Source organism: Nicotiana sylvestris, chromosome 6 (assembly GCF_000393655.2).
Source record: "Nicotiana sylvestris chromosome 6, ASM39365v2, whole genome shotgun sequence".
NCBI lineage: Eukaryota > Viridiplantae > Streptophyta > Magnoliopsida > Solanales > Solanaceae > Nicotiana > Nicotiana sylvestris.
The window spans coordinates 81,198,320-81,220,791 of record NC_091062.1 but is presented as its reverse complement, the minus strand read 5'-3'; the positions used below and the strand labels follow the sequence as shown (position 1 = coordinate 81,220,791).

Here is a 22,472-nt window from a genome sequence, read left to right as displayed (position 1 = left end):
CCCATGTGCAGACCATTTTCTACTACAATGTCACTTCTTTGGTTATAAAATTCAATACTAACTAGAAATAGGAGGGTCAACACAGCATAAGCCTCTGCCACCTTTTGAATAGCTTTTTTGTGCTTTCGACTACGTAGCGAGTCATATACGTAAAAACATCTCTTGTGGAATGACACACACCCCAATATCCAATGCCAAATTTCTGCCAAATTAATTGGAAAAATGACATGATCAACCTGGTGCCATGGAGTGTTGCAATGCATCCTAAATCCTTTCATGTACTCCATGATATCGTCTGATCTATCAATCAAATGATCTTGTTTCCCACCTTTTACAAATTCTGTGAAAACCCTTTGAATGATATTATTAAAAAGAGTATCTGTAGTTGTGACTTTGATTGGCATATTAATTCCATATTTCGCCTTCTTCCTAAGATAGTAGAATATAATATTCAAGTGCTGCAAAAAAGAGAGGAAGAAAACATGACTACCACTAACAATATGAATGAACTACTACAACAACAAAAATAAAAATAGTACACATACCGAACTAGAGAGCGGCCTGCCAGAATAGTTTAAGGTATGGAAAAATGTCTTATCATCAATCTGTTCAACTTCAAAGTCAAAACGAGGCTCTAACTTTTGATCACCAGGTAAATACACTTCCCTATTTCTTATAAAAGAAGATATGGATAAGAAATATAATAACAAACATTAAGAAAAAATGAAAACAAAAGTACATGAAAACGAATACGCACTCTCCCAATTGCATATTTGCTTCAACAAAGTTTGATAATGCAGTCGTAAGCTTAAAATCAACAGTCTCTGAAATGTAATTTACAAATGGAAATCTTCATTTGATAACCTTTGAGGATCCCCCAACTGCACTAACACCAGATTGCCAGTCAATCCTATAAGGCGACCGTTTTACAGCTGCGGGGCGCCTTCTACGTGCGAAAACTGTAGGAGTAGTTTCAACGTCTGTTTGTATTTGGACAATACTTCTTGATACCGACTGATCAGGTTTAGACTTATTTACAGCACAAGTTGTCAATTCATTTCCAGATTGATTTACATTACGTCTCCCTCCTTGTGTAATGGCAGCAATTAGATCAAGTTGAGAATTAGTATATTCAAAATCAGAATCCAAATGAAGATCACCCCCGTGTCGACATGGAGCTTAAATTAGAAAATGCTAGTGAATAAATAAATATACAAAGTTATGAAATTTAGAAAAAAAGAATGAAAAGTTATATATAGAAGACATTACCAGAAGGCAAATTCACATTACTGTCACCAACATCCACTTGACTAACACCATCAACCCGACATGCTGAACACATAAAAGCATTATCAACATCACTACTTAAATAAAAATTAAAAAACTATCAAGAACCTATCATTTACCTACTAACTACAGAATTAGTAACATCAACATCGTACCCTGTGGAGCAGTATTAAACTCAATAACAACATCTGCTCGTGTCTGTACAGGGATTCCTGATGGCAGCGGAGCAGGACCCGACTTATTAACATCATGAGATGACTGCTTATATGTTGCTTGTTGTGTAATGGCGGTGATTTTTTCAATTGCAGATGCAGACAGTTTAAAGTTAGAATCTAAGCCAAAATCATCATTAACTACACCATCACTTGTTGTGACGTTCTTCACATTGACACCAGTGGCACCTCCATCTTGACCAACCCCACCAAAACCAGATACAAAACATATAAAAGTATAAGCAAGAGTACTATTTTCAAAAAACAACAGCAAAAAAAAAAATCAATCAAATATGTGATTTACATACTAGAAGGCGCTTTGGGCGTTCTATCTCCAAGAACTACAGGATCATTCCCAATGTGGCCACTTTCAAACTGGTCATAATCATTATGCATCTCACGAAAGTCAGGATCATTATCCTGTTGCTTATGCTGAAAATGAGAAACATTTAATTTTAGTATTATGTATATTACAAGAATACTATGTGCACTAAAAGTAAAGAATGGAATAGTATCCTATAATCATATATTGCATCTTTGAACAATATACTATAGCATTATATTATATAAAAGATCAATACCGCTGAATTTCCCTCCAGTTTCATTGACTGCCTACCAATAGCTGCAAGCACCTCCTCAAATTTGGTCTCTACAAAAAGCTTCAAAGCTTGTAACTCCTTCATTACCTCAGCATTGGTAGGGTGGGAATCACCTCCAGTACTTTCATGCATACTTTGTGTCTTTGGTAATTGAGTGCCAAAAACCTGAAAGCTATCGGGCTGACTGTCAGTGCACTCAACTTCATTTTCAAAGTTTAGACCACGCACATCAAATAGTTGCTTCTCATCATCAGTTGGGGTGATGTTCTTTAGCTGCAATTATTAAGCACACTAGTTAGAAATAGAAATGATAATAAAGTATGGAAAGATAAAAGATCCTTATTACCATATGATACCAATATAGTATACATGTATACCAACAGAGTATATCACTGAACTGGGATATAGTATACATGATACCAATATAGTATACATGTATACCGACAAAGTATATCACTGAACTGGGATATTGCTACAACTATGACTAAACTACTGTACCAAAACATTAAGAGAGGCAATAAAACTATGAGAAAGTTACCTGCTCGCGTTGCAAGCTACACATTTGCAAAGCAACTCGCTCATTCGGTATTTGACCCATGACTACCCAATTCAAAATTCGTGGAAGTTTGTTTCCAAGATGATCAGCAAAGTGATCATCCAAACTTGGGCAGCATTCATACAACCAAGTCTATAAAGCCAACGGGAAGCCACCGAGTCTATAAAAGAAGGCTTAGCTTGAAACTTGTTGGAACATGAGTCAATTGTAGCTTTATAAACATCTATACCCCAGGGATAATTATTAAAATCACCGCACTCAACCAAGTCAATGTAAGACCGTGAAATAACCTTTGTTTTGAGTTGAGAAAGTAAGAAGTTGTTCACAAAATAAAGAACTGCTATCTCCAACGCATCATCATCTGTTTCCCATTTCTTCTTCTTAAAACAGTCTGCTAGTTGGGCAAATGTCACGGATGCAGTCCCAAAATATTTTGAAATCAACCTATTCTCTTTTATGCTCTCTATACTTGTATCACCCTTACATTTCAACCCAGTAACAAGTGCAAATTCACCCAAGCCAAAGCGCAACCTAGAATCATTCGCTACAAACCGCATCTCATTTTTCACCTCATGATGTGCTTCTCTAATAAGCAAATGGTGCATAACCCGAATCTGCACAATAACTGGTGGCAGATCCAAAAAATAGCCAAAGCATGTTTTCTTAAACAGTCGAAGTTGCCTCTTTGATAAATTCGCTTTCAATTGGTGAATAACATGGCAGTTGGTATCCCAATCAACCTTTGGTTTATAATCTAAATCCATAGGCACAATGAAATCCCAACACTGCAAAACATGTTCATATAAAATAATTTCAGAAATAGAATTCACTTAAAATGCAACTAAACCAACTAAAAATATTACAACTACCATACGATACCAACACGACATATAACTATACCAGCAGTGTATACAATTCTACTGACTAATTTCCGGTAACTACAAATTTTACTTATAAGAAAACAAAAGGAAAATAGTGTGGGAACAATTTGCAGCAATACTAAGTGACCATCAATGCATAAACTTACTTTAAGTTATTTCATTTGAAGATGCATATTCAATATTACTAGGGAGGGAAAGCCAAAAGAAACTTAGCTATTAAATCTACAGTATCTGGAAACTATTCTATCAAATACATATTTTAGAGGATAGTAGCAAAATACTTTTCATCTTGCATATTCTTGAGATTACTAAGGAAGTAAAAGAATAGCATAAACTTACATCAAATTGCACTACAAGATAGCTAATATTCGACAAGAACTTATGCTGCCCATTGACCACATCCACACAATGCCACCTATAAAGAAAAGCTTATTCTGCACTCCTAACTTACACGGTCTCATTCCTTCCATGCTTCTCTCCACCACTGTCAACTGGCTAAATACTAAATCATGTACAAAATCATCTAATGCAAAGCTGAAAATCAGAAATCACACAGAGCAGCTCTGGCTTCAATAAATATGGTTGACTACAACAGCTACTGAATCAGTGACCCTTTTTAAACCTCAAGCAGAACATTAATTTAATCTGTCTATATTGATTCAAAAACATTGAGAAACTAATAGCAAAGACAAATATGCCATCCAAAATTAACAAGCTCATTATTGCAAATTAACTGGTCTGTACAATATACTAGAAAAGATCACTTTTGAAGACAACATGTATACCTTAGCAGGGTTGTGCACCTATATACAGATATGAGATATCCTTGTTATGAGTAGAGACTTGGTGGGAATCAAGAGCAAGACAAAGGGAAGAACCCAGTTTCAGAGATCCATGCTTAGTTTGTTTTTGTCTTGATCTTCTAGTAAGCTTATCGAGTTATAATCTTACTTTGCTTGTACTAAAAGCTATTTGTAAGAGTTTTTGAGGGACAATATGTTGTTCTATACTAAGAAATTAGTTTAAAGAAAGTAGCTACAATCAATTTAATTGTAGGTTGTTGAGTGACTAGACTTGCCTCTTAGGTATAAAAGAATTTGATAACCTGAAACTACTCGTTATTGTATAGTGAAGTTTGTGAGAAAATCCCAGAGTTAAGTCGTGGTTTTTACTTCCTTGTTCAAGGAGGTTTTTCACTTCTTTATTTTCTGCACTTATTAGTTACAGGAATTGCAAGAACATTTTGAAGAACCAGATGCTTAGGAAAATGAAAATTCTGAATAAAATTTTTAATTGGTTGATACACTATTCACCCCCTCTAGTATATAATTGGTACATAATTTTAACAATGATAACTGTTATCTCTGTTGGGACCACAGTGACCACACCCACTTTTCCAGCCAAATGCACTATTGATCATTCTGGAATTTCTTTTTAATTCATTTTGGTTCAATTTCTAATTCCTTTTTGGTGTCGTATTCGTTCCCAATTAAAAGAAGGTTTCGGAGTTTTGCCTAACTTTTATAAAATGCTCATTTTGGTTGTTGTTGGTGTTGACTGTGATCTTAGAAGACAAAGGGAGCAGCTGTTTTGACAAGAAAAAGAAGAGAGGAGAGAGATTCAGAGTGACCTAGAAATGAAATTCTTTATAGGGGAAAAGACATGAGTACCTATAAAAGTGAAACTATTTACCCTGCCCTACCCATTAAAGAATTCTACCCACTAAATAATTATAATCTCCTACCCATTTAATAAATAAACGGGAATATCAAAATAATACCCCACACTAAATGCCCTACCTATAAAAAGCGCAAAAGCTGCTCAAAATTTCATAAAATCAGCGCACAAAATTGAGATTTCCACCGATATTCCCTAATTTGAAGATCACTAAGTGTGAAAAAACAGATCGAAGATGTTGATTCGCATCTTCTTTTCGGATTTTGATTTCGCTGTTGTTTTGATTTTGATTTCGGAGCTAAACTTCTGAATTTTAGCTGAAAATTCTAATCTAGGTTTGGAGATCTAGAGGTTTGATTTCGAAAAATCTGTTGCAGCTATATACTGTTGAAATTTCGAACACTTTTGATTTCGAACACTGTTGAAATTTGCATTGTTGAGATTCAAGACATAAAAGTGATTATAACTTCATGTGAGTATATAATTGTACGGATTTTTGTGTGTGTTTTTTATCAATAAAACATTATACATAACTGTATTTGTATTATAAACAGGTATGTCCTTGAATGCGTGGATGAAAGATGCACTTGGAGACTTAAAGCATCAAGCCTGCGAGCATCAAATCTTTTCAAAGTGACGGATTTCAATTATGTCCACAGTTGTTTAACTGATAAGAGATTTTGTTCACAAAAGCAAGCTGTCTCAGCTTTTGTTGCAGCTGTGGTACAAGATAAACTTGTTGACCCGAAAACCATATATATACCAACAGATATCCAGAGAGACATCCAAAAAGCATATGGTATGGACTTAAGCTACATGCAAGCTTGGAGATCAAAAGAAAAAGCAATGCAATTATTGAGACGATAACCAAGTGAATCATACAAGAAAATGCCAACATATCTTTATATGTTAGAGTACGCTAAGCCAGGATCAGTGACACAACTACACACTGAAGGAGATATGAGCTTCTTGTATGCATTCATAGCTATATATGCATTGATTAGAGGATGGGTCTATTGTAGGCCAACACTTATAGTTGATGGAAGTTTTTTAAAGTCATTATATAGAGGGACCATACTCACGGCTTCCACGCAAGACACAGAGGGTAAGAATACAATCCAATTACATTCAGTTAAAGAAACAAAAAATATTTTCAAATATTATATGATACCAGTATGGTATAAAAGTATACCAACAGAGTATATAGTTGTTTTGCTACACACCTGCGCGTACCTATAACTATACTACTATATGAAATGCTAAATTAATATTTTGTGTACAATCCAATTACATTCAGTTAAAGAAACAAAAAATATTTTCAAATATTATATGATACCAGTATGGTATACAAGTATACCAACAGAGTATATAGTTGTTTTGCTACACACCTGCACCTACCTATGACTATACTACTATATGAAATGCTAAATTAATATTTTGTGTACAATCCAATTACATTCAGTTAAAGAAACAAAAAATATTTTCAAAGTATACAAGTATACCAACAAAGTATACAGTTGTTTTGCTACACACCTGCACCTACCTATGACTCTACTACTATATGAAATGCTAAATTAATATTTTGTGTACAATGCAATTACATTCAGTTAAAGAAACAAAAAATATTTTCAAATATTATATGATACCAGTATGGTATACAAGTATACCAACAGTGTATATAGTTGTTTTTCTACACACCTGCACGTACCTATGACTATACTACTATATGAAATACTAAATTAATATTTTGTGTACAATCCAATTACATTCAGTTAAAGAAACAAAAAATATTTGCAAATATTATATGATTCCAGTATGGTATACAAGTATACCAACAGAGTATATAGTTGTTCTGCTACACATCTGCACCTACCTATGACTATACTACTATATGAAATGCTAAATTAATATAGTGTGTTGTAATTGATATTTTGTTCTTTGGGTTTACAGGACAAATTCTACCCCTTGCATATGCAATTGTTGATTCGGAAAATGATGCATCGTGGGAATGGTTCTTCGTGCAGTTCAGAGAAACCTATGGACAAAAAGAGGGAATGTGCATTGTATCAGACATGCATGATGTTATATGGAAAGCAACTTCAATTGTCTATCCAGAAGTCCCTCATTGTGCATGTATGTTCCATCTGTGGAACAACATAAAGACAAACTTCAGGAAGAGCCAAAAACAAATCAAAGAAGTATATTTTGCGTTAGCAAGAGCATACACTGTTGAAGAATTCAACAGGCATATGGCAGAGTTAGAAGCTATTGATAGTAAAGTGAAAACATACCTGATGGATATTGGATATGATAAATGGTCTCAGGCGCATTCCAAGGCAAATAGAACCATGACCATGACATTGAATATTGCGGAATCAGTAAATGCAGCAAACAAGCACGCAAGAGACCTCCCAGTTGTGAATTTGCTTGACTTTATGACAACATTGATTCAAAAATGGAATTACACCAATCGAAAGGATGCAGTGGAATCATTTATGAAGATTGGTGCAAAGTATGAAAAAATATTGGCAGATAATACTATCTTATCACAGACGATGACGGTATGCATTTTCAAAATCATAAAAACACTGCATGTACTGTATTTTTACTTTTTTACCTTAGTGATTTCACTAAACAACTGAATATTGTTATTTAAGAAATACTATTACTTCATATAGCTAATGACTTTTCTTAATTAAAATTATACTAGGTGTTGCCATCAACTGAATTCTTACATTTAGTAATTGATGGCCAAACAAGAAATGTGGTGCGCCTACATGAAAGAAACTGTACTTGTGGGAGGTTTCAGCTAGACGATATTCCATGTCCACATGCAATGGCAGTTATACAAAAATTCCATATGGATTCATACAAGTATTGCTCGGATTACTACAACATAGACTACTTGCTGAAAACAAATGAGATACCAGTAAATCTATTGCCTGATGAAACAACGTGGCAAATTCTAGAAGATGTCTCTTCGCAGGTGGTACTGCCACCAAAAGGAAAAATCAAACCAGGAAGACCTAAAAAGAAGAGAGTCATAGGAGGCTGGGAAGGAAATACAGTTACATGTGCACTATGCGGGAGAAAAGGACACAACCGGAGAACATGCCAAAATATTCCAAAGAGAGATTGATATAATGCTTCAATGTTTTTGTAGAACTCATATATCGTAGAATCATAGTATTTGAATTGCAAAAAAATAAAATGCATTTCTTGCACTAGACATATATTTGGTATGATGATTCTTTGAGAAATTACTTTTTGGCAACAAATTTATTTGGCTACTTGTATTTTCAATAAGAATCTATTTATTTTCTATTTTAGTATATAAAAGTGGGATGCATTTACATCTAGTTGTTGCAGGAAAAAAGATGCTAAAATATATATGTGATACCCAAGTGGTATATCTGTATACCTTATTGGTATATCTGTATATCTTATTAGTATAAAAATATGTGCATAAATAGAAGTGGTGCTGCAAATGCAACATTTGTACATACCTTATTAACAAAATGGGCACGCTTTGCAGCTCATGTCTGTATTGAAGTATAACAAATTGGAAGCCATTTGCATGCAGTTATTGTACATCATCAGGTACATTAATACAATGTGATACCCAAATGTTATATTTGTATACCTCGCTGGTATATAGTGGTATTGCACTAATATGGCTAAAACACAGAAATACAAATGGTGCACCGGATACAATGTGATGCCCAAAATGCGCACGCTTTGGAACTCATGTCAGTACTTACATCTAGTTGCTGAAGGAAGAAAGGTGAGTCAAATACAACGTGATACCCAAATGGTATATCAGTATACCTGATTGGTATATAGTTCTACTACACTGATACACCATCTATGCTAAAACTACAGATGAAGATTAAAGCTTAGACCATCATCACATTCGAAAGCAGGTCATTTAACTTCTGTCACAACTACTTTGTATGTTGTTGGAAGTGTTCGCTTCATCTGCCCCTAATTTTCACTTTCAGAATCCATTAAACCTTACCCTCTAGCAAAGGAATGGACCTCGACATCCTAATAAACCAACAAATTTATGGAAAAAGCCTAAGAAAAGCCTAATAAAACAAGCTGAAATCAGAAACAAAATCAGCAAAGTTTCAGCATCAAGAGAGATAACTAAACTGATAACCCCCATGTACTTGAAGAAATCTATACCATATATTCTGAACCAGAATAATTAAATATGACAAAAGAAACATTAGTAGTTGGAAATATTTTATAAAGGCACAAGTTTCCTACAGTCTTGAATCAGCAGAAGGTCATTTACTACTAATAATACCATACTTCACCAAAAACTATTAAAATCCTGCAAAGTTTTCATGATACGATTAACTAAAACCAAAAAGAGACCTATACTACTTCTTGCGTTTCTTTCCACGAGTCTTTTTAGGTGCTACTGGAGCCTCAGATTCACTTGATTCGCCATGCAACTGCTTGTTCCTCACATAGTGCCACAACAGTATACCAAACCTAGCTAGAAGACCATCCACATCAAAATTGGCAACAGGGATTAGAAGATCTTCAATAATATACTCAGCAAAGCAAGCAACATATACTCCACAATCTCTGAAATAAAACAAATGAATAGACTATAAAAATCAATTAGAAGTGAAAATGTTAATATGAATGAGGAAAACAAAGTAAAAAAAAGTAACTATTCTTACGAATTTTGCTGTGTTGGCAGATTTGTAATCAGTTCAATCTCAAAAGGATCAGTCAACTTCTTTCCCATGTGCAGACTATTTTCTACTATAATGTCACTTCTTTGGTTATAAAATTCAATACTAACTAGAAATAGGGGGATCAACACAGCATAAGACTCTGCCACTTTTTGAATAGCTTTTTTTGTGCTTTCGACTACTTAGCGAGTCATATACGTAAAAACATCTCTTGTGGAATGACACACACCCTAATATCCAATGCCAAATTTCTGCCAAATTAATTGGAAAAATGACATGATCAACCTGGTGCCATGGAGTGTTGCAATGCATCCTAAATGCTTTCATGTACTCCATGATATCATCTGATCTATCAATCAAATGATCTTGTTTCCCACCTTTTACAAATTCTGTGAAAACCCTTTGAATGATATTATTAAAAAGAGTATCTGTAGTTGTTACTTTGATTGGCATATTAATTCCATATTTCGCCTTCTTCCTAAGATAGTAGAATATAATATTCAAGTGATGCAAAAAAGAGAGGAAGAAAACATGACTACCACTAACAATATGAATGAACTACTACAACAACAAAAATAAAAACCAGTACACATACCGAACTAGAGAACAGCCTGCCAGAATAGTTTAAGGTATGGAAAAACGTCTTATCATCAATCTGTTCAACTTTAAAGTCAAAACAAGGCTCTAGCTTTTGATCACCAGGTAAATACACTTCCCTATTTTGTATAAAAGAAGATATGGATAAGGAATATAACAACAAACATTAAGAAAAAATGAAAACAAAAGTACATGGAAACGAATACGCACTCTCCCAATTGCATGTTTGCTTCAACAAAGTTTGAGAATGCAGTCGTAAGCTTAAAATCAACAGTCTCTGAAATGTCATTTACAAATGGAAATCTTCCTTTGATAACCTTCGAGGATCCCCCAACTGCACTAACACCAGATTGCCAGTCATTCCTATACGATGACTGTTTTACAGCTGCGGGGCGCCTTCTCCGTGCGAAAACTGCAGGAGTAGTTTCAACGTCTGTTTGTATCTGGACAATACTTCTTGATACCGACTGATCATGTTTAGACTTATTTACAGCACGAGTTATCAGTTCATTTCCAGATTGATTTACATTACGTCTCCCTCCTTGTGTAATGGCAGCAAGTAGATCAAGTTGAGAATCAGTATATTCAAAATCAGAATCCAAGTGAAGATCACCCCCGTGTTGACATGGAGCTTAAATTAGAAAATGCTAGTGAATAAATAAATATACAAAGTTAAGAAATTTAGAAAAAAAGAATGAAAAGTTATATATAGAAGACATTACCAGAAGGCAAATTCACATTACTGCCACCAACATCCACTTGACCAACACCATCAACCCGACATGCTGAACACATAAAAGCATTATCAGCATCACTACTTAAATAAAAATTAAAAAACTATCAAGAACCTATCATTTACATACTAACTACAGAATTAGTAACATCAACATCGTACCCTGTGGAGCAGTATTAGACTCAATAACAACATCTGCTCGTGTCTGTACAGGGATTCCTGATGGCAGCAGAGCAGGACCCGACTTTTTAACATCATGAGATGACTGCTTATATGTTGCTTGTTGTGTAATGGCGATGATTTGATCAATAGCAGATGCAGACAGTTTAAAGTTAGAATCTAAGCCAAAATCATCATTAACTACACCATCACTTGCTGTGACGTTCTTCATATTGACACCAGTGGCACCTCCGTCTTGACCAACCCCACCAAAACCAGATACTAAACATATAAAAGTATAAGCAAGAGTACTATTTTCAAAAAACAACAAAAAAAAAATCAGTCAAATCTGTGATTTACATACTAGAAGGCGCTTTGGGCGTGCTATCTCCAAGAACTACAGGATCATTCCCAACGTGGCCACTTTCAAACTAGTCCTAATCATTATGTATCTCACGAAAGTCAGGATCATTATCCTGTTGCTTATGCTGAAAATGAGAAACTAACAATTTTAGTATTATGTATATTACAAGAATACTATGTGCACTAAAAGTAAAGAATGGAATAGTATCCTATAAGCATATATTGCATCTTTGAACAATATACTATAGCATTATATTATATAAAAGATCAATACCGCTGAATTTTTCTCTGGTTTCATTGACTGTCTACCAATAGCTGCAAGCACCTCCTCAAACTTGGTCTCTACAAAAAGCTTCAAAGCTTGTAACTCCTTCATTACCTCAGCATTGGTAGGTTGAAAATCACCTCCAGTACTTTCATGCATACTTTGTATCTTTGGTAATTGAGTGCCAAAAACCTGAAAGCTATCGGGCTGACTGTCAGTGCACTCAACTTCAATTTCAAAGTTTAGACCACGCACATCAAATAGTTGCTTCTCATCATCAGTTGGGTCTTTAGCTGCAATTATTAAGCACACTAGTTAGAAATAGAAATGATAATAAAGTATGGAAAGATAAAAGATCCCTATTACCATATGATACCAATATAGTATACATGTATACCAACAGGGTATATCACTGAATTGGGATATAGTATACATGATACCAATATAGTATACATGTATACCAACAGAGTATATCACTGAACTGGGATATTGCTACAACTGTGACTAAACTACTGTACCAAAATATTAAGAGAGGCAATAAAACTATGAGAAAATTACCTGCTCGCGTTGCAAGCTACACATTTGCAAAGCAACTTGCTCATTCGGTATTTGACCCATGACTAACCAATTCAAAATTCGTGGAAGTTTGTTTCCAAGATGATCAGCAAAGTGACCATCCAAACTTGGGCAGCATCCATACAACCAAGTCTGTAAAGCCAACGGGAAGCCAGCGAGTCTATAAAAAGAAGGCTTATCTTGAAACTTGTTAGAACACGAGTCAATTGTAGCTTTATAAACTTCTATACCCCAGGGATAATTATTAAAATCACCGCACTCAACCAAGTCAATGTAAGACCGTGAAATAACCTTTGTTTTGAGTTGAGAAAGTAAGAAGCTGTTCACAAAATAAAGAACTGCTATCTTCAACGCATCATCATCTGTTTCCCATTTCTTCTTCTTAAAACAGTCTGCTAGTTGGGCAAATGTCACGGATGCAGTCCCAAAATATTTTGAAATCAACCTATTCTCTGCTATGCTCTCTATACTTGTATCACCCTTACATTTCAACCCAGTAACAAGTGCAAATTCACCCAAGCCAAAGCGCAACCTAGAATCATTCACTACAAACAACATCTAATTTTTCACCTCATGATGTACTTCTCTAATAAGAAAATGGTGCATAACCCGAATCTGCACAATAACTGGTGGCAGATCCAAAAAATAGCCAAAGCATGTTTTTTTAAACAGTCGAAGTTGCCTCTTTGATAAATTCGCTTTCAATTGGTGAATAACATGGCAGTTGGTATCCCAATCAACCTTTGGTTTATAATCTAAGTCCATAGGCACAATGAAATCCCAACACTGCAAAACATGTTCATATAAAATAATTTCAGAAATAGAATTCACTTAAAATGCAACTAAACCAACTAAAAATATTACAACTACCATACGATACCAACACGACATATAACTATACAAGCAAGGTATACAATTCTACTGACTAATTTTCGGCAACTACAAATTTTACTTATAAGGAAACAAAAGGAAAATAGTTTGGGAATAATTTGCAGCAATACTAAGTGACCATCAATGCATAAACTTACTTTAAGTTGTTTCATTTGAAGATGCATATTCAATATTACTAGGGAGGGAAAGCCAAAAGAAACTTAACTATTAAATCTACAGTATCCGGAAACTATTCTATCAAATACATATTTTAGAGGATAGTAGCAAATACTTTTCATCTTGCATATTCTTGAGATTACTAAGGAAGTAAAAGAATAGCATAAACTTACATCAAATTGCACTACAAGATAGCTAATATTCGACAAGGAACTTATGCTACAGTACCAGCGCTTCTCGCCCATTGACCCCATCCACACAATGCCACATATAAAGAAAAGCTTATTCTGCACTCCTAACTTACACGGTCCCATTCCTTCCATGCTTCTCTCCACCACTGTCAACTAGCTAAATACTAAATCATGTACAAAATCGTCTAATGCAAAGCTGAAAATCAGAAATCACACAGAGCAGCTCTGGCTTCAATAAATATGGTTGACTACAACAACTACTGAATCAGTGACCCTTTTTAAACCTCAAGCAGAACATTAATTTAATCTGTCTATATTGATTCAAAAACATTGAGAAACTAATAGCAAAGACAAATATGCCATCCAAAATTAACAAGCTCATTATTGCAAATTAACTGGTCTGTACAATATACTAGAAAAGATCACTCAATTCCTTCACGCTCAAACACAATGTATACAAAATGATATCTTTTACTTCTTCTAAGCAGAATGATAGGCCTAAATTTTGCTAATATCACAGAAACATACACATAGAACAACTCAAATGAACTTCACCCAAAAACTCAAAATTCGCTGGTACTTGATTTTCTCTTAGTTAATCATCTAGTGATGGATTTTGACAGCTATAAACACTATTACGTCGCACTGAACATTGATGAAACGGATAGCTGGAATAAACAGATAAATGGAAATCCTAATAAATTTACAACAGTTCTCTTAAATGTACAGAATGAACTTGAAGAAATATAATTCACTTAAAATTAACACAACTAACTATAACTATAATATAATACAAAAGCATAACAGGAAATCAAAAAATAACAATGTACTATACATTAAAAATCTCAAAGATCATAATTGTAAGAAATTACCTTCTTGGGTGCGATACCAATTTTTTTCTTCTTTAACTGAGAATCATCGCTACAATCAACATCTACTTGTTGAGTCTCTATTTTAGGCACGGATTCACGTCGGCTTCCCCCTAACTCAGAATCCTCAACAACTTTACCTTTTCCCTTATCAGTCACAGGAACACCTCCTATGACTGGTTCGGAATTTGTGTCGGGTAATGACAGGTAGGGAGTTTCATCGACTGACGAAGCATTAATATTGTTGCCTTTTCCACCCTCTAATTCTACATTTTCAGTTGTGTTTTCAACATGACTACTGCTAGGGTTACGACTAAATAGAGACTGAGAATCAGAAAATAAGGAAAAACTAGGAACAGACATGGCTGAGGCAACAGATTCAGTAGCTACTTGTGTTGAAGAATGATATTGTCCACGGTGCCACCATCTACGCGCACAATGCTTCCGACCCATAGAGAAAACAATAACCCATAGACATTGATTCACAAAAGTACAAAGGAAAACACAAAAATCCTATGATTTTGAAAACCCACTTTCACTAAAATGTACTTTCAGAAGCAAAAATATCACCCAAAAATAGGTACTAGACGAAGAGATAGAACGGAATCGGAAAAAAAAATTAAAAAGTCGAATGTGGGTGAATTTTGCGTTCTCATCGGTTGGCTATGGAGATTTGGAAACTATACTCTAGTCTACTTGTTAACTGTTAAAGAACGAAGAAAAGCGTGAGAAGCTTGTGCCGGGTGAAATAGGTGGGCTGGATCGAAGATAAGGAGAGATGGGTAGATTGGGCCGACTGGGTAAGCAGGGTAAATAGTTTGGGCATTGATATTAAAAGGTAAATAGTTTAGGCTTAATAGGTATAAAGTGAGATTTTCACTTCTTTATAGGCGTTGATAACATCTAGAAGCGGCTTAATAGAAGGTGTGGCCTAAAGTTAAACCTTAATAGAAAATCTTAAGTTTTTAAATAATTTTTTGTAAGTTACTAGAACTGTCTTGCATGAACGTCGATCGGTTATTCATTTCCTTATGCCTAGCTTCCACCAACGAAAATATCAGTTAACTATACTAACAAAAACTTAGGTAATATCTTAAGAAAAATTTAACTTAATTGCAATGTTTTTTCACTATGTTCATCATCTAATCATCCCAAATTTCTACTACTAAGTAGAATGTTAAAATAATTTTATACATTTTAAATAGTTTAGTTCTATTTTGAAATAAAAAAAAAACTTGATGCATTATGTATAAGAAATAATCAATTCTAAAAAAAATTCAAGATAAAGATACATAGTTTCATTAATATCATCATCAAATTGCTTCTCTCTTCTTAGTCTATGTTTATAAATTCAAGTTCATTCAACTGATGAAGTAAATTACATTCCAACAATAGAAGCATAAAATTTGGAATCATTTTATTACTGATAACTTTATAAAAATATATAATAATAAATAATAGGAGAAAAAAAAGGAGCATTTCAAGATTGGGGCCTAAAGCAATGGCTTTAAGCCTTATATATCCTTCGGCTGGCCCCGGTAACATCTTGTTCTCCAATCTAAACAATGGAGATCGTGCTAGGAGATTTTTAGCTACATATATTGAGCCACAAATATTAATAAAGATACAACAATATTAAGGAGTCAATGCTGGGATCTGGTCTTTCATTCTGTTGCTACTTTGTTCTTCGATGCCTTGGAGTAAATAAAGGCGGCTATACACTTAAGAGTAAATTGTGTTTTAGGGTTTGCAAGTGTATTTAATCCATTGTCTCATGTTGGTAACATATAAGTGAGGTCACTAGGATGATGCAAGCAACTGTCCGGTCCAGAGCATGCTTCAACAGTGAGTGCTGCACTGTTTCGTCTGCAGTGCAGCAACTTTAACAGATGTAAAGAGTTGACTTGTACTGTGATCGGAGGCACTGATAACCATCTGTTCCATCTGTCATTCCCTTAGCTGATTTCATTGGAACTTGTTCCAGACACATGTGACTTATTGTTTTGAGCACAAAGAGGTTTTGTATCAGGTTCTCTATCCGATTCTCATATGAAGATTATTAAATCATCAAAACAAAAAGGCACATAACTTATCAATTTCCCCTTTTTTGATGATGACAAACTTAGAATTAAAATTATCCTTGAGAACTAGATCTCCATATTTCCCCCTGCAAATTAGCCATATTCCCCCTTCCCCCCCCCTCCCCCGAAACCTGTTTCTCCTTTTCAATTTTCTTTTTGTTAACCTAATAATTGCTCAATTTTGACACAGAAAAATAAGAACAACCCACTGAAAAAGTCCATCAAGCTTTCCTGCCGTCGGTGACCAAAATTTCAAAAGAAAGGAAAATGACGCAGAACTCTTTATACAAAGGCATTTTAAATAAAAATGGGAAATCAAGGAGTACTATCTTTCCATTCAAATCAACAAGAACTTGTGATTTTAAATAAAGGTAGAGTTGAACTTTTTTTTTTTTTTTTTGAAAATTTGCGCACTGGATAACTTGCTCACTATGCAATAGCTCGTAAATTACACAAGAGATGCAAACTATACTGGGCAAGCCTGGTGCAATGAGCACTGACTGAGTAGGTTGTTGATAAGGAGAATTGATCACATGTGTCCCGTGTGGGAACAATGTTTGATCGAACAAATTCTCACTTTTATTTTTCTTTCTTGACAATAACTGTTACCCTGTTGGCACCACACCCACTTTCCAGCCAAATGCGCTAATAATCATTTTCGAATTTCTTTGAAGTTAGTTTGGGTTTAATTTCTGATTCCTTTTCGTTTCCAATTACAAGAAGGTTTGCCTTGAACTTTTATTTATTGTTTTTGGTGTGGGAGTGACGTAAGAAGAGAGAGGAAGATCATTTTTTACCGTAATTTTTTTTTGTGATCATCTTAGCTTGAAATTGCATTTTTGTTAATTTGAGTGTCTTTCTAAATTATTAAAAAATTTGGTCTTTGCCTTACTCCTTAAGCGTAAACAGAATAAATAGTAAGAACAAGGACAACAATTTTTACGTGAAAAATCACTCGGTTTTAAAGGTGCAAAAACTACGATCTACCACGTAGGATTTTAACTTCAACTTCAACTTCACTAGAATAAATGAGCCAAATGTACTGATTATTGTAAATCAATACCCCCAGAATTATCCAATTCAACTATTTGAATGAATTACAAGCTACTCTAACTTGCACACTCAAACACTTACTCCAACTAATAGATTATGAATGGCATATTGATTACAACTAGATTTCCTAATACACATAAACTAACGGATTCAAGAAGAACACTAAGACTAGTAATCGACTTGAGTGTTGAAAATGTTATTCCACAGCTGACATGCAAAAGGATGATGCCCTCAGTCCATCAGGAAAATATTTAACTTCCCAATACTTCAAGATCTTTGGAAGTCGTGTGCACAATCAACTTCTCATTTGATAGGACTCCTAAAGCTTTAGGGGCTCCACGAATCTTGTGACTCTTGTCAATTACTTATGCGAGCATATATTCTTGGTCAACGGCCCTTAGTACATTAATAGCCTTCTTCTCGCGAACTGGACTATAGTAACTTTGTGCAAAATTTACTGCCTTGTTAGAACTTTCAACAGCTACCTTGAAGACCTGGTTCTTAGCATACTTCAGCAGCCATCTTGAGGACCTGGTTCTTAGCACGCGTTCACAACACCCATTGTTGATCTCCAAACCCCAATTCTCAACAATTTTCTAATTCGTCAACTATTGGATCGAGATGAAATTTTTAATTGGAGTTTCTGAGATCTTGTTCTTCAATTTGAAAAATGTAATCGTGTTTTAGAGGTCATTAACTACATATTTTGAGCCAAAAACCATAGCTCGATTTTGGGTGATTAAGCGTGGTTTGGTACGAAGGAAAATATTTTCCTAGAAAATGTTTTCATGAAAAATGAATGGTTTTATCATTTATTTTCCCTTATTTGGTTGGTGAGTGGAAAACTTTTCCGGAAAATATTTTTTAGTGTTAGGTTAAAGAGTAGAAAATATTTTTTTTATGTTACTCTCCTCACTCCCCTTCCCCCAAGTCCCCATGTTTCCTTTCTCCTCCCCCCTCCCCCAAGTACTCAACCCCTATTTTCTTCAACAATTTAATTATTCTTCTAAAAATTTACACAAATCCAAAGGAAGTAAGGAACTAATGTGCTGCTTTACTTTTGCAAAACGTTGAAATTTATGATCCATAACTATAAAGAAAATACTTTTTTTTTGGTTGAAAAAGAAAGTATTGTTTCTACAATATGAAAATAAAGTAATTATTTTATTGAAATAAATGAAAATACTTTTTCTAAATCATGAAAAGAAAATACTCATTTTGTTGAAATGAAAGAAAATACTTTTTCTACATCATGAAAAGAAAGTACTTTTTTTTTGTTAAAATGAATTTTTTTTATATCATGAAAAGAAAATACTCATTCGTTGAAATGATAAAAAAAACTATCTATAACATGAAAAGAAAGTACTATTAATAATATTCTTATTTTGGATGGGGATGGGAGCGAGGGTGGGGGTTGGGTTGAGGTGGGGGTGGGTAGGATGGGGGTGGGGGTGGAGGTGGGGGTGGGTAGGTGGAGTATGGGAGTGGGTTGGTGGGGATGGAAAATAGGGTGAGGAAGGTTGAAAAAGCGTTTTGGAAAATATTTTTCTTTTCTCTTGATAGGGAAACTATTTTTCTCCATTTGGAGGAAAATCAGTTTATAAGGAAAATATTTTTCAAAACATTTAAGTCAACCAAACATGGAAAAATTGTAAAACATTTTCTGAAATATGTTTTCCTTCGTACCAAATATACCCTAAGTCTTTCTTATTCTTCACTTGTTTGTTGTTGCTTTTATCGATACCTGTCTCTCTATATTTGTCTCTCTTTACGTGGCACTAGTGTTGTGACCAATTTAGGGGACTTTTATAACGCTCTTTGAAATACTGAAACTTCTATGGATTTGGAGGTCCTATAATTTGTACTATTTGTATATAAAAAGTTTTCCACATAAAATTTGGTATCTCAGATTCTCTTATTATATATATTTTGTTGTTGGAATTCCAAACCTCTCACTTCATTTCTTGAAATGGTAGCGTGTGAGCTGTGTTTTCCTTGATCAAACTGAAACTAATAGCCCATTTACCTAACTTGATAGCGTTGTGTTAGTTGTAAAGCCAAGATCAACATGGTTGTGATTTTGTCATTTCGTTGGCTCAGCGTTTTTGCAGGAATTGTTTGTAGAATTAATTTGATTATGGATGGACCAATTGTTTTGTTCTTACTTTTTGAGGTAAATATCGTTTGAGTGACGTTAGATTCCATACAATTAGTTGAAAAGAAGATAAAAGAAAGGCAACAATAACTTGAACTACATAGGGCTGAACTCAAAATACGAAAGAGCAATTGCTCAGTTGCATCAATTCAGAACAGTGGACAATTGCTAAGATCACACAACGCGCAACTGGCCTTTGAAATTGAGCATAATCCTTGAGATAAACAATTATCTCCAGCTTCATTTAATCGTCTGCTCTCAGGACTCAGGTATATATCCCTTAAATTGCCTTGGATCAATTCAAAATAGTGAAGAATAGACCATTAGTTGCTCAGTTTTTGGTTTCTACTTCTGCTTTGTTGCAGCTAAAAGAACTTTCTTGGACTTCATCACTGCTAATTAAGATATTTCTGAAGTGTGTTAAACTTGGATCTCTCTAGATTGATTTGCGGAGATTACAGCGAGGCAGAGGTAGAAAAGCACAGCAAAATAGGAGAGCATGACACTATCTGTAACCTTGTGACAGAACTTTGAGACATGATCACAAATGGGCATCCATCCCGAATGGCTCTCTCCATATTTCCCCACATATCCAATTGCAGTGGCTGCTGCGCATCCAGCTAGCAGCAGTGCCATCACAATCTGTCCTCACAACAAAATTCCAACATTCACATTACTGCTTCAAATTTATACTGAGTTTATAATAGAAATGTATGGCTTTTACAAGAGTAACAGTTTAACTATTGTATATACTGATACGTGTAAACAAAATATTACACTACTATGTTACCTAGAGATAATTATAAATAAATCGTCCACAAAAAGTATGATTAATAACCTAAAAAGATAAGGAAGCTTACATATTAGTACAACATGTTAAATTATACTGATAGTGTAAAGATAAATAAAATCCAAAGACCATGTGTTTCAAAGTTCTTCGGGGCCTAAGAGAAAAACAAAAAAAAGAAAAAGAAAAAGAAAAAGCTCATACATTCATACTAGCTAGCACCATTATACCAATATCTACCACTTATAGAGCATGTTTGGCCAAGCGGCAAAAATCAGCTTATTTTAAGAAGTGATTTTTTTCTTAAAAGTGCTTTCTCACAAGTACCTTTGGTAAGAAGCAGTTTTGTGTTTGGCTAATTAATTCGAAAAGCATTTCACAGCAGCATTTAGTGTTTGGCCAAACTTTTAAAAACTGCTTCTAAATGTATTTTTCTCAAAAGTGCTTTTCAAAAGCATTTTTTTTTCTTGCAAAAGTCTGCCCATAACACATCAACTTTGAAAAAGAAAAGCACTTTGGAGAAGTTTGCTATGCCCAAACATGCTATTAGCATCTAGCTCTTTTTTTTTCCCTCAAAACTAATCAACAATTAGGGAAATGCATGCATAATGCATTGTAAATGACGTCTAAGTTTAGGCCTCATAATAAGAAAAGAAACAAATCGAGAGACAGCAAATCATTTAATGCCAGTATTGCGTGACGTTACAAGCTTGCAAGTAAAGTATGTTTTTTCCAGACCCCCCAAATGGACTTACATTTACCTTTGAGTCTACATTGATCAAGAAATTTTCCTAGATCTACTAACAATTTATAGTAATAAACACAATGAATAGTACTACTAGAAGATGGATATTCAAGCTATGCAAACAAATTGGGCGTACCAAATCATGAAGAAACATGCAAAAGTAGTTCTTTGGGTCGAGACACTTATGGCTTAAAACAGAGGCAAGAAACAGGGACAAAACAGAGAAGGCACATCCAATGATATTTGCAAAAGCAAAGAACCTGCAGAGAACCATTCAAAACGAAATAAGCAGCAAAATCAGAAGATATTTAATAAAATTCAGAAATTTCAAGGAAAAACCCAAAGATTTGCTTTTTCATATTCTTTACTTGAAAATTGGAGAGTAGCTATATCGAGCATCCATCTCAAGTCCAAATACAGTAACAGTCTGCTTGCTGGTGAGAATAATCCAAGTGGACGCCAATGTGAATGCAGTTGCCAAAATTCTCAGGAAAATTTGGGTCTTCAACAAACATTTGTAAGGTTTCAGTGGTGGGCTTTGCATATTTTTGGCATCTAAACTCTCCATTTTTGGGATCCCAAAATAGTAAAAGGGGTTACAAGAAAAACAAGAATGGAATGAGGATGTACGTAGATGTTGGTGGTGATATTTATACATGGGAGAGAGATTATTCAATCGAATGTCACTTTAAAGACGGGCAGAAAATCTAAGGACGTTTGAAAACTGCTTCCCTATGATTTAAGACGAAGATTAACAAAAATGCATTAATTAATGGTGGAAAATAAAAAGAAATAAGAAATGCACTAATTGGTACTCTCTTCTGTCCACTTGAAGTGATATTTTGGCATTTTCCTGTAGTCCATAATATTTGATTTTTTCAAATATCAAGAAAAAATTAACTTCTTATTTCCAAAGTTCTTATTGGT

General features: G+C 34.5%; 2 protein-coding genes across 2 annotated transcripts; both read right to left on the bottom strand.

The window, feature by feature from the left end:
- Window positions 1–9,600: 9,600 nt before the first annotated feature.
- Window positions 9,601–15,177, bottom strand: LOC138870847 (uncharacterized). The gene is made up of 12 exons (XM_070148687.1): window positions 14,728–15,177; window positions 13,300–13,403; window positions 12,667–13,149; window positions 12,495–12,553; window positions 12,051–12,334; window positions 11,871–11,901; window positions 11,417–11,695; window positions 11,244–11,306; window positions 10,732–11,152; window positions 10,533–10,640; window positions 10,210–10,402; window positions 9,601–9,834 (listed from the first exon to the last, which is right to left on the bottom strand). Exons 1-12 carry the CDS (start codon window positions 15,175–15,177, stop codon window positions 9,601–9,603), a joined length of 2,709 nt encoding a protein of 902 aa, XP_070004788.1.
- A 4,923-nt stretch (window positions 15,178–20,100) lies between these two features.
- LOC104217838 (CASP-like protein 1F2) lies at window positions 20,101–22,259 on the bottom strand. The gene is made up of 3 exons (XM_009768169.2): window positions 21,914–22,259; window positions 21,682–21,805; window positions 20,101–20,655 (listed from the first exon to the last, which is right to left on the bottom strand). The coding sequence occupies exons 1-3, from the start codon at window positions 22,201–22,203 to the stop codon at window positions 20,434–20,436; spliced, it is 636 nt and encodes a 211-aa protein (XP_009766471.1). The 5' UTR covers window positions 22,204–22,259; the 3' UTR covers window positions 20,101–20,433.
- Between the last annotated feature and the right edge of the window lie 213 nt (window positions 22,260–22,472).